Here is a 12,632-nt window from a genome sequence, read left to right as displayed (position 1 = left end):
ACAGAGCACATATGTAAATGACTAAAGATAATAACTTAGCTACAATTTCACGATAATTGGAGATAGCTCTTGTTTTTTTTGCACGCAGATCAAGTTTGTCTCAAATGTTTGTCATGCCCACTTCCGCCCCTCGATCGCATAAAAATTTACTTTTATTTTTTCCTCAGTTTCTAAAAATACATGCACGCAATCGCATATTGCGTAACGTTTTCTCAAACAAATTATATATTGACGATTTGAAACCACACACACATCTTCTCTGCATACATAGATCGAGCTGCATTAAGATCTAGCAATTGACAGGAACAAAGCATACTCGTTGCCAATCATGGTAATCAGTGAAAATAAAATGAGGATTAAGCTTTACTGTTTTATTTCTACTTGGAATCGCTTGGACTTTAACAACAGTATTTGTTGTGAGAAACCATCCTAAAAAACCTCAGTTTGTTACTGACTACAGAAGTACCGTTGTTATAATTAAGTGTTTACATATTTTAATTTTTTCAGTCCAAGGATTCTTTGATTTATTTCGTCTACCATTACAACAATACAATAAAGATGGCAGAATTATAAAAGGTTTTCAACTTGGTGCCCAAAGTTTCAGCGCACGAACTGCCATTGCAGCACTGGAAATTACGTCTAGAATAATTCATTTACTCCAGGTAACACTCATATTTATATAAAAATTAATTGTTAATTTTAATAATAATCTAATACCTAATTTATAGATTCTAAATTAAGCATACTATATAGTTCTTACAAATACTCAAAAGTTTTTATTCAACAACAATATATAGATATAGATATATATATATCTATATATTATATTCTTTAGCAACAAGGAAACTACAATTTTCAAAAAAATGTTCACTATTTGAATAGTATGTTATTGAAACTTATTGGTGCATAAATCTTATTTATTCTTTAGCAACAAGGAAACAACAAATTTTCAAAAAAAAGTTCACTATTTGAATAGTATTAAAACTTATTGGTGCATATATCTTAGTAGATTACAAACTTAAGAAAATCATATTGTCAACTATTTATATTCAAATATTAAACAAAAAAACAAATTCAGAATCTGTCTCAGTCATCGGAAGCTATTAAATTATAAAGCTATGTTCTATAGGTTAAGCGAGTGACATATACACCACACATACAATTAACTATCAGGTTGCACAACGTAAGCAACCACGTTCACCAAATTATCTCAACACAAGAAAAGAAGTTAGAGATAAAACCGCGGCCATTTATAGTGACGTAATTAGCAACTGTAACTGCAACACAATGAATCGATCGCTTAATACTATCGATCCTAATCATAGTACGATGGAATCTATATATCAATTATGCGGACAACTACACATCTCAAGAGAAGTGTTTTGATAAAGCTGCTTGTCTTACAAAAATAAACAATAACAATCAATGGGGCTCCTCTTCGTAGACGACAATAGGACGCGTTCCACTTCACAAACATCGATTACAATAAGAATCACCATTGGGGAAAGCTCATGGAGACGTCGGAATCTTGATAGGAAATCACATTAAGCACTCATCGTTCTCTAACGTTCGCCACCATATTCTGTTATTTTTGGTTTTTAATATTCGTATAAAGTTTTTACTTACTATTTTAACTTACTAGGGATGTTTATCGCCAAGCACGCACTGGAGATCCTGACCTGAAACCACTATATAATGCTATTATAAAACAAAACAAGGATGCTATTATACAACAAAGTCGCACTTTTTTGATTATTCATTTATGAAAAACATCCTTCCGATTTTGATAGGCTTCATTTCTTTATCTGATCTATAGTCAGATCACTCACCCAGAAAGCATAGACTCTCGTGGAGTAAGCTAACCAGCTCACATACGAACAATAGCTAAGTTCACCCACTGTTTCGAAGAGGCTCTGGAGTTCTAATCGCAGCGCTCGGCTCTTCTGGGGTCGTAATAATACTGTTTTTAATGATACGCTTTGCTTCAAAAGTTGGTGTATCAACATATGTATTATATGGTTAGATAGGAAATATGCGGAGAGATGCGTCTCTGCTATATACGCCGACAAAATAAAATAAGTAGGTTTTTAAACTTGGGTGTTTACGTACATACATTCGTGTCATCAATAAGTCTTAGTTTTATTTGCAACCAAATTTTTTTTTTTAATTATGAAATAGAAACTTGTAACCAAATTATAAATATTGAGGAGGAATGGAATTTTTTCGACTAGACCATTTTTATTTGTTTTATATTAAATTCTTTCGAATATCCAATTCGTCAATATAGAACTGTTAAGCTAAGAAATAAATATTTATGTTTCTTTTTTCAGTTTACCGCAGAGACCACGTTTGACATGCTTTCTGCAGGACCATCATTAAACAGAAGAAAAAAACCAAAAGTTGGAAAGAAACGCCATAGCCGCCCAAAGGATTTACGTGAGGGTGTCGCAAATGCTTATACAATCGTAAAAGAGGTATTATTAGATATTCATTTAACAAACTATGATTATTGTTTTTTTTGTAAATCAGTAGTACCCTATTTAGACCAAATTGCGATTCTATATTATGTGTTTAAATTAAAGTTTATATAAGTTGTATTTGTTATTGATTAATTTGTTCTATTTTTTGCGTTTTGCATAATATTAAGCTACTCTCTCTGGTATAATCATATTGCAATACAAAGTGATAATGTTGATCGTAGCTTTACTACCTTTTAATTTTTTACATGCATATTTGGTTTTCTTTTTTAAACAATATTCTATAAGTTTGAATAATCAACTGATTTTCATAGATATCGTACTTTTTTGATTAATTTATAGGAATATTGCCACATTTTCAGAATCATTGTTGAGGCGGCTTCATCAACCGCTTAGGGAATGAAGGCGTATTGTTCTAGTTTTCAGAAATTTTTAATGATGCAGCCCAGTCTAAATAAAACGTTTTCTTTATTTTTAGTGTACACTTTTCGAACTGATGAAGATAAAATGTGAATGGGTTTTCAAAAGGGCGTTTCTTATCGCTATCTGTGCGAATTCGATTTTGTCAGATTTTAAATTGTAAACAATGCCATAACATCTGAAGCACAGGGCTGCTTTGCAATTAAGCGAATTCTATCAATCTTAACTTTCTGTTAAGATGCGATGTTACTTTCGTAGGATCCATAAATATACGTATAGTATGCATTATTCCCTTATCACTGACGATCTTGCAATGATTCTGAAATTATGGCGGTATTTTGACTAATATTTTGGAATACTTATCGAAAAATGTGCAATATCAATGGATATCAGCTGATTATTACAAATTTTTTAACTTAAATATTATTTCAGTTTGCCTTTCAGCTCTTAAAAAGAAAAAAAAAAAAAAAAAAAAAAAAAAAAAAATTAAAAAAGAAAGAACTAAAAAAGAAAGAAAAAATAAAACAAAATAAAAAACTAATTAGGGTATTGAATAATAACGATTAGTATTTAACAAAATTCTTGTCATACTCGACTTTCCTACTCATTATTTTTTAATACATATTTTTCTACATATAGGGAATAAATGAAACCGCAAACACATTAATGGAGGCTGCCGTTGTGGAGCATGATCAAAAGGGCTACAGTGGCGCTGTTGGTGCTGTTGTCAGACAAATACCACAACTGGTCGTTTGCCCGGCTGTTTTAGCTACTCAGGCTACAACTAATATACTAGGAGGTGCTAAAAGCTCTCTAGTACCAGAAGCGAAGCGTGAAGCCAAAAATAAATGGAAGTACGAGAAAAATTAAAAAGTATATTATATTTTTATTATTATTTTATAATTAATAATAGCCCTTTTTAAATGTTAGCAGCCAAAAACTTTTTACAATAACAAAAATATATTTTGTGATTCTTTATGGGAAATGAGTAGAAACGAATGTTTTTCTTTACCTCAAAAATAAAATTGGGTCAATGTAAATTTAAAAAAAATGCAAAAAGAAATATAAAAAAATAGAACTCGATGCTCAGATAAAAAAAATTTTCTTGTTTTCAACAAGCTTGTGAGTTTCTCAAGAGATGCTACAACAGTGCGCAAGCCCGAAGGTGATAGCTATTCTATTTGAAATACCCTTCAACAACTACAAATATTTCAGCACAAGTACCATGTTAAGATCTACTCGTGAGGTTTAGGTTAGCACTGGTTTAATAGTTAATAGTTGGCCTCAAAAATTAGGATTTCAGGCCCGACTTAACTACATCTGTTTTTGTTTCGCCGAGGTGCAGCGGAAAGACTTGCTCAAAATTCTACATCTAAACTAACTCGAGTGCCACCTATTAATAAATTTTATCATATATATATATATCACACATGCCTTTCAAAGTTCGATCAAGAGGACCCTTTGAGATATTGTGAACTCATCCTCACAATTAGTTTGAAATCCTTTAATACTTTCTGTGTGTTACATTGTATTATGCAACAACTAATATTCCTACATTTCCTGCAGGTGGAAGGAGCCATCACCGATCTCTTAAAATATATATTCTCAATCAGCGTCAACGGCTAAGACGATATAGACATGTTCGTCTACCCGCTACCCATAGGGTAGAGGGGTATTATAATTTTGTGTCGGCAGGAAATGTATGTAACAGGTAGAAGGAGGCATCTCCGACCCTATAATGTATATATATTCTTGATCAGCGTCAACAACCGAGACGATCTAGCCATGTCCGTCTGTTTGGATCTCAGAGACTATAAGCTCTAATTATTGTTCGACAGCATTTGTTATGTTCTGCGTGCAGATTAAGTTTGTTTCAAAATTTGTGCCACGCCAACATTAAAGCTAGAGCTTTTGGTATATTCAATAATAACTATATTAATTGTCATACCCGAATTTGGTTGCGATCAGATAAAAATTGACCAAGTTATTAAAGAAATACTTTTGTTTGGGCAAAAACGCCCGCTACATGCTCGCCTTTATTGGTATGTGTATGCATGTGTAGTTTTGCAGCGCAGATAAACACGACAACAATTGCTCGTGTCTTAGATGCATAAGCATTGCGGTGGGTTAGGTTAGGTTGGACCGGCCGCCCCTGCTAGAGGTCTGTAGCTGTACCGGTGGAGGGTGTCTTCGTCTCAGAAGTCGCGTAGTATGGATGCATTTTTGGCAAGGTCCAGCAGCATCCTAGGTGGTAGCCGAGAAACATCACTAAGTTCGTTATGACACGGCGAATCAAGGTATTTCATCCGGAGCCGGGATATCGCTGGACATCTACAAAGAAGATGCTCAAGTGGTTCCTTGAATCTGGACTGGTCATTGTTCGCGATGCCCATCTCTACAGTATGGACAGCCGACAGACAGTGGCCAGTTAGTCTTTCCTTGAAAGCTGCATGACGAAATTGGTTAAATTGAAGCACACATCAGCTCTCCAGTTTTGCACGAGTTGGTAATGCACCAGCTCGCGTTCCACTGAAGTCTAGAGCGTACTTCAATTTCCCCTGCCTAGAGATCTCAGGGATAACGGCACATTAAACATGTTACCCCATCTTTGGCAAGAGTATCTACGATCTCGTTGCCATCGATGTCCTGGTGACTTAGGATAGTAGTAGATACGTACGACCGCAGATGCGTTCAGCGCTTCTACTGCTCTTCTGCCAGGACAACTTCGGACTTGACCACATCTGAGGACATTGATCTTATTGCAGTCTGGCTGTCAACAAAGATGTTAATAGAGTTGTAATTGTTTTGTATACCCCGAGCTACCTCTGCAGCCTTACCTATGGCGAAGACTTTCGCCTTGGAGACCGGATTGGGGCAGTATACAGCCGCGCTGACTCCGTTGTCCATCTTCGACCCGTCGGTGAAGAGGTTGAGGGGGGGGTTCACCCAGTTCGTGTTACGGGGATTTCTGAACGGCTAAGCCGTAGATACTCTGTTTAATGGAATGTTAAACTGGATGTACTTATGATCAGAGAAGGAGGGTCTATCCAGGACTTTCCACTCTCCTACATTAGTACTCTCAGTCGCAATGGTTAAGTCCAGCACGTTATGAGAGGTGGGACCTACAAAGGTAGATTTCTCACCTCTGTTGGTTAGTCTCAGCTAAAACTTTAGGATAAAATCAAGAACTGACTCACCCCTTTCATTTTTGTTTTCCACAAATGACTCATTATGACTTCCTCAAACGCTATGGTGGGCGTTGGCGTTCGTACCGATTATTAATCGTTTGTTGGAAGAGCAGACCATGCCCATGCCCATGCCCCACGCCATCTTACCGTTGCGCTTATAAAGCAGATCCTCGGCCTCCTTATTGATCTGAATGGGGTAAAGGTTCATCAACCTTCAGCACGGACCAACCACTCGTCGGAATGGCCGGGTTCTGCTTCCTAAGCAGTTAAAGCGCTCGCTCGCCCTGCACGACTATAGGGAACAGGACCTTAGCCTTCGGTATGGACGGAATGTTGTTCCTATCCACCACGTCTAGCTTGGCCCGCTCCCACAAGCCGTCAGGTTTGATGACAGTCGCCTTTAACCAAAGCAACGTTGGGTCGTCCTTGCATGCTAAGATCTTGACGCCATTCATGCAGCCCGTGCCTTCAAAAGTAAGCATTAAGCTGTCTGGGACACTCTCTATCCTAACAAACAGTGCGTCAACCAGCTTGCTATGGGTCAACCGCCACCGCTCTGCAGACATTTTCCCGTTAAAGTCTCCGCTGTCAATGAGAGCAACGGCTAGATGCCGCCTGCCGGATTCCGCAACCGTTTCTCTCGCGTCTATGTCTGTTACTGTCTGTCTTATTGTTGGTGAAGCCAAGTGCTTCCAGCTTCTTGCTCACTGAAGCCTCTGCTTGGGACTCTCAGCAGACCGTTGGCGCTTGCTTGCCATGGACTCCACCTTCGAGCTGGCAGAACCGGTATGCACCTTATTGCCTTTTGGGAGAGGGCTAAGTTGGTTTTTTACACATCCACGCATTAGCCCAGCAAGCTTCTCCTTGAGGCCTTCTCCTTCAGCCACCCGTGCCTCGCTGCGCAACCTTGGAGGTGCTGGCGATAGGCCGAGGTGACTGAAGAGGACGACTTTCCTCCTCCACCGCACATTGTGATGAAAGGCCTTTATTTTGGCAAAAACCTAAAAAAGTTCATGTTAATATATCAATAATGTTGCAATTATTTCAAGCTTAGAAATGTCCCTAGGCATCGAAAATATTTAATTTGAATTTTATTGCGCAGCCCTCGTCTTGCACCAGCTGTTTGAAGTCAGCTGTTCTTGCCACGTGGTGCGTGCAAGCTTGCGGACTAGTCAAGTTTCTTAGTTTTGGCGTTGTCGTATTTTTAAACAGTTTGACTTATTAAAATACCTTAAATTGGAAAATGTTCTTCATGGTATGTAGAAAATATTTGTATAAGTTTTTAATTATATGTGTTTTTGTGTTGTCATGTTTTTAATGAAATACGTAAGCAGTAGTTTTGTTGGTTCTAACCTTAAAATATTTGTGTTTCGTGGAGCATATCTAGCAAGATACAACAGAATTCAAATAACAACTTATGTGGTAGTATGAGTTATTATGTGTATATTCAGGTAGCATTTAATTAATTTGCGGGAATTTGGGGGTTAAATATTTCAATAGATACAAGCAAGGTTTCTCTTCGTCGGGCTGACTAACTAAAAATTTGGCTGGATACAAATCGCAATGGCCTCTTTTGACTGGGTATTTCCAAATGATTTTCCGGAAAACGATTTAGAGGTGATTAAAAACAAAAAAATAAAAACTAAAAAAAAAAAATAAAAATAAAAAATTAAAAAATCCGAAATTCACAAATAATATAAGCAGCAAATTCTCCAAGTTTCAACTTTCTACCTTTAAAATTACGGTTATGGCCAAAATAAAGGCATTTCATCCCAATGTGCACCGTAGAGATTGACGCAGTGCTCTCTTGGTCCGAGTCGGCTAAGACAGGGGCACCCGCGCGCATCAACCTCGAGTTGTTGGTTGTGACATTATTGTTACAACTGACTTGGCCTGCATCGGTGGTGTGACCGCTGGCGACACGCAGCAAGGATCTCTCCCTCCCTTGCCCGCGGGTGGTAGCAGTCACGCCTTCCACCGACGTTTGGGCTGACATCCCAGCCCGAGTTGGTTTTTTTTAAAATGCTCCACCCGAGACATTTGGCTAATTTTGTTCTTGGGAGCCCCATAGCGTTTTCAGTCTGCCACCAGACACCTCGTACCATAGATTCTATTTCTTACCTACAGACAGATGCCCGAAAGATAAGGAGGCCCTCAGTTAGGATCGGCAGTACCTGAAACGTCGGCGCATATTAGAGATCTGCTACACGACGACAATGAGGTAATACAGATCCTACCCATCCAGCACCCTCGGGGAGGGTTCAGTAGAGGATTTTTGCCAGGCAAGCATTGCGGTAGCTCTGGTGGTAGTGCAAGCCCAACATGTTGGAGTGTCCGGGTTCAAGTCCCGGTCGGGAATACAAAATTTTTTATTTTTTTTGTAATGGTTTAAATTTTTTTTATTCCTTTTCAAGCTTTCTGACAGAAGTAAGAATTAATCGCGCATTGATTTTGATAATTATCTTAGATGCCTAGAGTTAAATAGTACTGGAGGCATCTCCGACCCTATAAAGTATATATATTCTTGATCAGAGTCAACAGCCGAGACGATCTACCCATGTGCGTCTGTCCGTCTGTGTGTCTGTCCGTATGAACACCTAGATTTCAGAGACTATAAGAGATAGAACTATATTTTTTTTTCGACAGCATTTGTTATGTTTGCACGCAGATCAAGTTTGTTTCAAATTTTTGTGACGCCCCCGAAAATCAAAAAAAAACGAATAACAAGCGTAATTTTAAAGCTAGAGTTGGGAATTTTGGTATATATAATAATTATTATAGTAGATATGATTCCTGAAAATTTGGTTGCGATCAGATAAATTGTGGAAGTTATTAAAGAAATAATATGGGCAAAAACGCCTACTTACTAGGGGTCTTAGTTGCTTTGGCTGACAATCTGGTATATTGTGCCGTCTATGGTATATTTTAAATGCGGTACTATATCGATATACCACATATACAATTTGGTTGTAATTTTAGTATTTTTGCAATATATTTGGTATATTTTGAGAAAAATACCGCAAAGTATATTGCTTTTATTCAAAATGGGTAGCGGGTATCTCACAGTCGAGTACACTCGATTGTAGCATTCTTACTTGCTTTACATTTTCTTATACGTTTACGCCAAAATTTGAAAGTGGAATAATAAGTCGATTTCCACCAATATTGCACTATTTTCGATAAGTAAACCACGATATTCCCAAAAAAAAGCCACATTTTCAGAACCAAACAGTCGCTTTTGGAAAGATGCGGCGCCAGATTCTACTTAACGGAACTTTTTAATGATCCTGTCCAGTCTAAATAGGTTTAACTGTTTGTTACCATTCCAAATAGGGAATCAAATTAAATCAATTATAAAAATTCGGTCTTACCTTTTGAAAGACTACCGCAAAAGTGTCATAATTGCATTAGATCATATAGATATTATATATTCAGACAGCATGTGTAGTTTGTAAATTTAAGTTTAAGGAATTGTAAAGCAATTTGAAATTATATTAATTAATAAACAAAAGAATTTGATACAATAACAACACTTAAACTAGATTATAGCGAATTCGTGATGAAACAGTCCCAGCTTATTTCGCAAATCTGATACTAAATATCAATATGTTTTGTTCTTTTGTGACTGAGGGGTCGTTTGCTGTACTAATACATCCCTTATGGTCTTCATAGATTATAATTGGATTTTCAAGTTTGATATATACACTAGTTAAGTGATCCTAACCAAAGAAATGTGACAGCTTTAAACAAAGCCATACACTTAGCTTCACTGTTTGTGCCAAATATTTTAAACAAATATGTATTTATCTTCAAACATCTCTGTTCTTATATCTATAAAATTTTGTATTTCGTTTAAATCGCTCATTCTAGACATTTGTGTTAAATATTTGTTAAATCTATTCATTCTTATTTACATATGTACATATACAGTAGAATCCGGTTATAACGACTCCGCTTATATTGTCCGTCCGGTTATTGCGACGAAAACGCGATGGTTTGGTGGTATGGGGACCACCCTATACTTAATGAAAGGGCCTCCGCTTAGTACGTCTCCGCTTTTAGCGACAAACCGCTTATACCGACGAAATTTTTCACAATTCAACCGGATATTGCGGCGAAAAAAAAAATTCAGCGAAGTAATGACAAACAATTTAAGCAACAAACGACGCTGTTAGAAATGTATGTATTTACCAGTGATCGGGAGTTCTGCTTGTGTGCCTAGCAGCGACACGAAGGTTCTTACATTCTCACTACTCTCTGTTAGTTTTAGCTGACGCCTTAGCTTATGCTAAGGATCATGCAGGTATACGATTTATGCCATGCTATTAAATTACATTTATATTTTTTTTTTGTTGTTTAAAAATTAATTTGTTTTATCTTAAAAACCTATTACGAACATGGCAACCATAAAAAAAAACAAAAATTTATTTTTTTCCTTTCGGTTAGTGCGTCTTCCGGCGACGTAAAATCGTCGGTCCCTTGAAAGTCGCTATAACCGGAATCTACTGTATATATATATATATATATATTATTATATTAATATATATATATGTCGGCACATAAAGACAGCGTATTTGCTGTTGCGTTTCGGCACATTAACACTGCGTACTTGCAAGTGCGTTTCGGCACATTGACACAACGTAATTGAGAGTAGGCATGTTAGATTGCATTATCCTTTATTTGCGCTGTGATTGGTGGTCTGCATTTTGTCGCTTTGACAAGTACACGGGCGACAGCGTCTCGTCGCTATTTCGAAGGCATAGGCATAGAAGCGATTCGAACGACAGGACAGTGTACTGCCGTCGTCGCTTGTGTAAATTTCGAAACGTAATGGAAAACGATCATAATTCGAACATCATTGGCCATCTGCCTTCAATGTTGGATGGACCATGGCGTGCCATGATAGAGTTACAAAATCAAAATTTAATTGAACTTGTGAGACCCATCAAAACAACGGTACCTGATGCAGAGCAAAACAAATCTGTGCAACTACCCAAATTCAACCCAGACAAACCAGGCGCCAACGCGTTGCAACGCATTATCGTGGTGTACAACTGTCGAAATAATTTTACAAGAAAACACATTGAGAAGCAGTGCGTTGGTTGTGGCTTTCAGTTCAGCTTTGGAAGGAAGCTCTTCGCAAGTGTGCTACGCTGAAATTACTTGGTCTGAGTTTAAAGAACTGTTTATGCAACGCTTCGACACTATAGAAACACCAGCCACCATGTTTCTTAATATGCTATCAAATCGACCTACTGATGGCGATAGTCTGGCCGTTTATGCAAGTCGCATGCTTACGGAACTAACAAACAACTGGAGCCAAATGGAAAACGAAGAGATTGCTGTGTCTGTGACCCTTGCATTGCTGGCAAACTTCGATCACCGATTGCAGCGTTTAAGTTTCACATCAAATGTTCGAACCAGAGGCGATTTACAGTCCGAATTAAAAGCGTTCACTTTTATTAAAAGGAAAAGCGGCGCTATGGAGCATCAGTCAGAAACTTATTCTAAACGGCAAAACAATCATCGATAGAGTGTCATTTCTCAAATGTTTGAATGCAGATTCATGAAACTATAGAATCAATTTGCGACTGATACAACACGACATGGCAAACACGATGGTCCCCACCGTAAAAACCCAAATGTAACTTGCTACAAGTGCGGAGAATTGGGTCACATATCTACCCAATGTACAAAGAAAGAAGTTGATAAGAAAAAGGCATTTAACCGGTGTTGATGCGAGCGCACATTATAACTATCTAGTACACGGCGCTTGTGACTCCTTGTGTTTTTCAACGAGCAGTAATGCAGGCGCTAGGGGATCTAGCAATCGTCTATAAGGATGACATCATGATAGTTGCCTCAACGAAATTCGAGGCGCTAGAAAAATTACGGATCGTTCTAGATGTTTTGACAAAGGCTGGGTTTTTATTCAATCTTACAAAGTGTTCTGAAGTGTTCCTGAAAACATCGGTTCAATATTTGGGTTACAATATAAGTGCAGGGGAAATTCGTCCAAACCCACAGAAAGTTGTAGCTGCTCTTCCGCCTTCACAGGCTGCCACTTCACTTAGACAATTCATTGGACTAGCATCCTGTCTCCGACAGTTTATTAAGGAATTTATACAATTAATGAAACCGTTATATTTCTTAACTGCAGACAAAAACAAATCTATTTGGAAAACAGCATGAACAGATACGGAAAAAGGTCATTGCCACTCTTACCGACAAACCAGTCCTTGTTATTTTTGAACCTTTTTTATCCAATCGAATTGCATAAAGACGCAAGTTGCAGTGGCTACGGTGCAATTTTGTTACATAAAATTAATAACAAACCGGCAGAATCAAGATATCACTTGTACGAGTTGGAAACCTTAGCTGTTGTGAACTTCATTAAACATTTTCAACATTTGTTGGGAAGGAACTTTGTCGCTTATTGTAAATCGCTAAAGGCGTCGAGAAATATACAAGATTTAACCCTCAGAGCACAGCGTTGGTGGGCTTATTTGCAGTCATTCACATTTGATATTCAGTATAGAGAAGGGAA

The 12,632-nt window shown here is 37.6% G+C and overlaps 1 protein-coding gene across 8 annotated transcripts in view; it reads left to right on the top strand.

Annotated features, from left to right (window-relative positions):
- LOC133835510 (autophagy-related protein 2 homolog B) overlaps nt 1–3,883 on the top strand; it is a 93,890-nt gene extending 90,007 nt beyond the window's left edge. For 5 of the 8 annotated variants that reach the window (XM_062265471.1, XM_062265476.1, XM_062265473.1 and 2 more), the window contains 3 exons: nt 508–662; nt 2,331–2,474; nt 3,537–3,883. In XM_062265471.1, coding sequence (XP_062121455.1) covers nt 508–662; nt 2,331–2,474; nt 3,537–3,767 — 530 coding nt within the window. In that variant the 3' untranslated portion in view covers nt 3,768–3,883. Of the gene's footprint in view, nt 1–507; nt 663–2,330; nt 2,475–3,536 lie in introns of those variants that run through there. The other 3 variants (XR_009893592.1, XM_062265486.1, XM_062265472.1) reach the window with 3 other exon arrangements.
- Nucleotides 3,884–12,632: the final 8,749 nt, after the last annotated feature.

This window comes from Drosophila sulfurigaster, chromosome 2R, assembly GCF_023558435.1.
Source record: "Drosophila sulfurigaster albostrigata strain 15112-1811.04 chromosome 2R, ASM2355843v2, whole genome shotgun sequence".
NCBI classification, from domain to species: domain Eukaryota; kingdom Metazoa; phylum Arthropoda; class Insecta; order Diptera; family Drosophilidae; genus Drosophila; species Drosophila sulfurigaster.
Note: the sequence above shows the minus strand (reverse complement) of the source record. Positions and strands in the feature narration are given on the sequence as shown.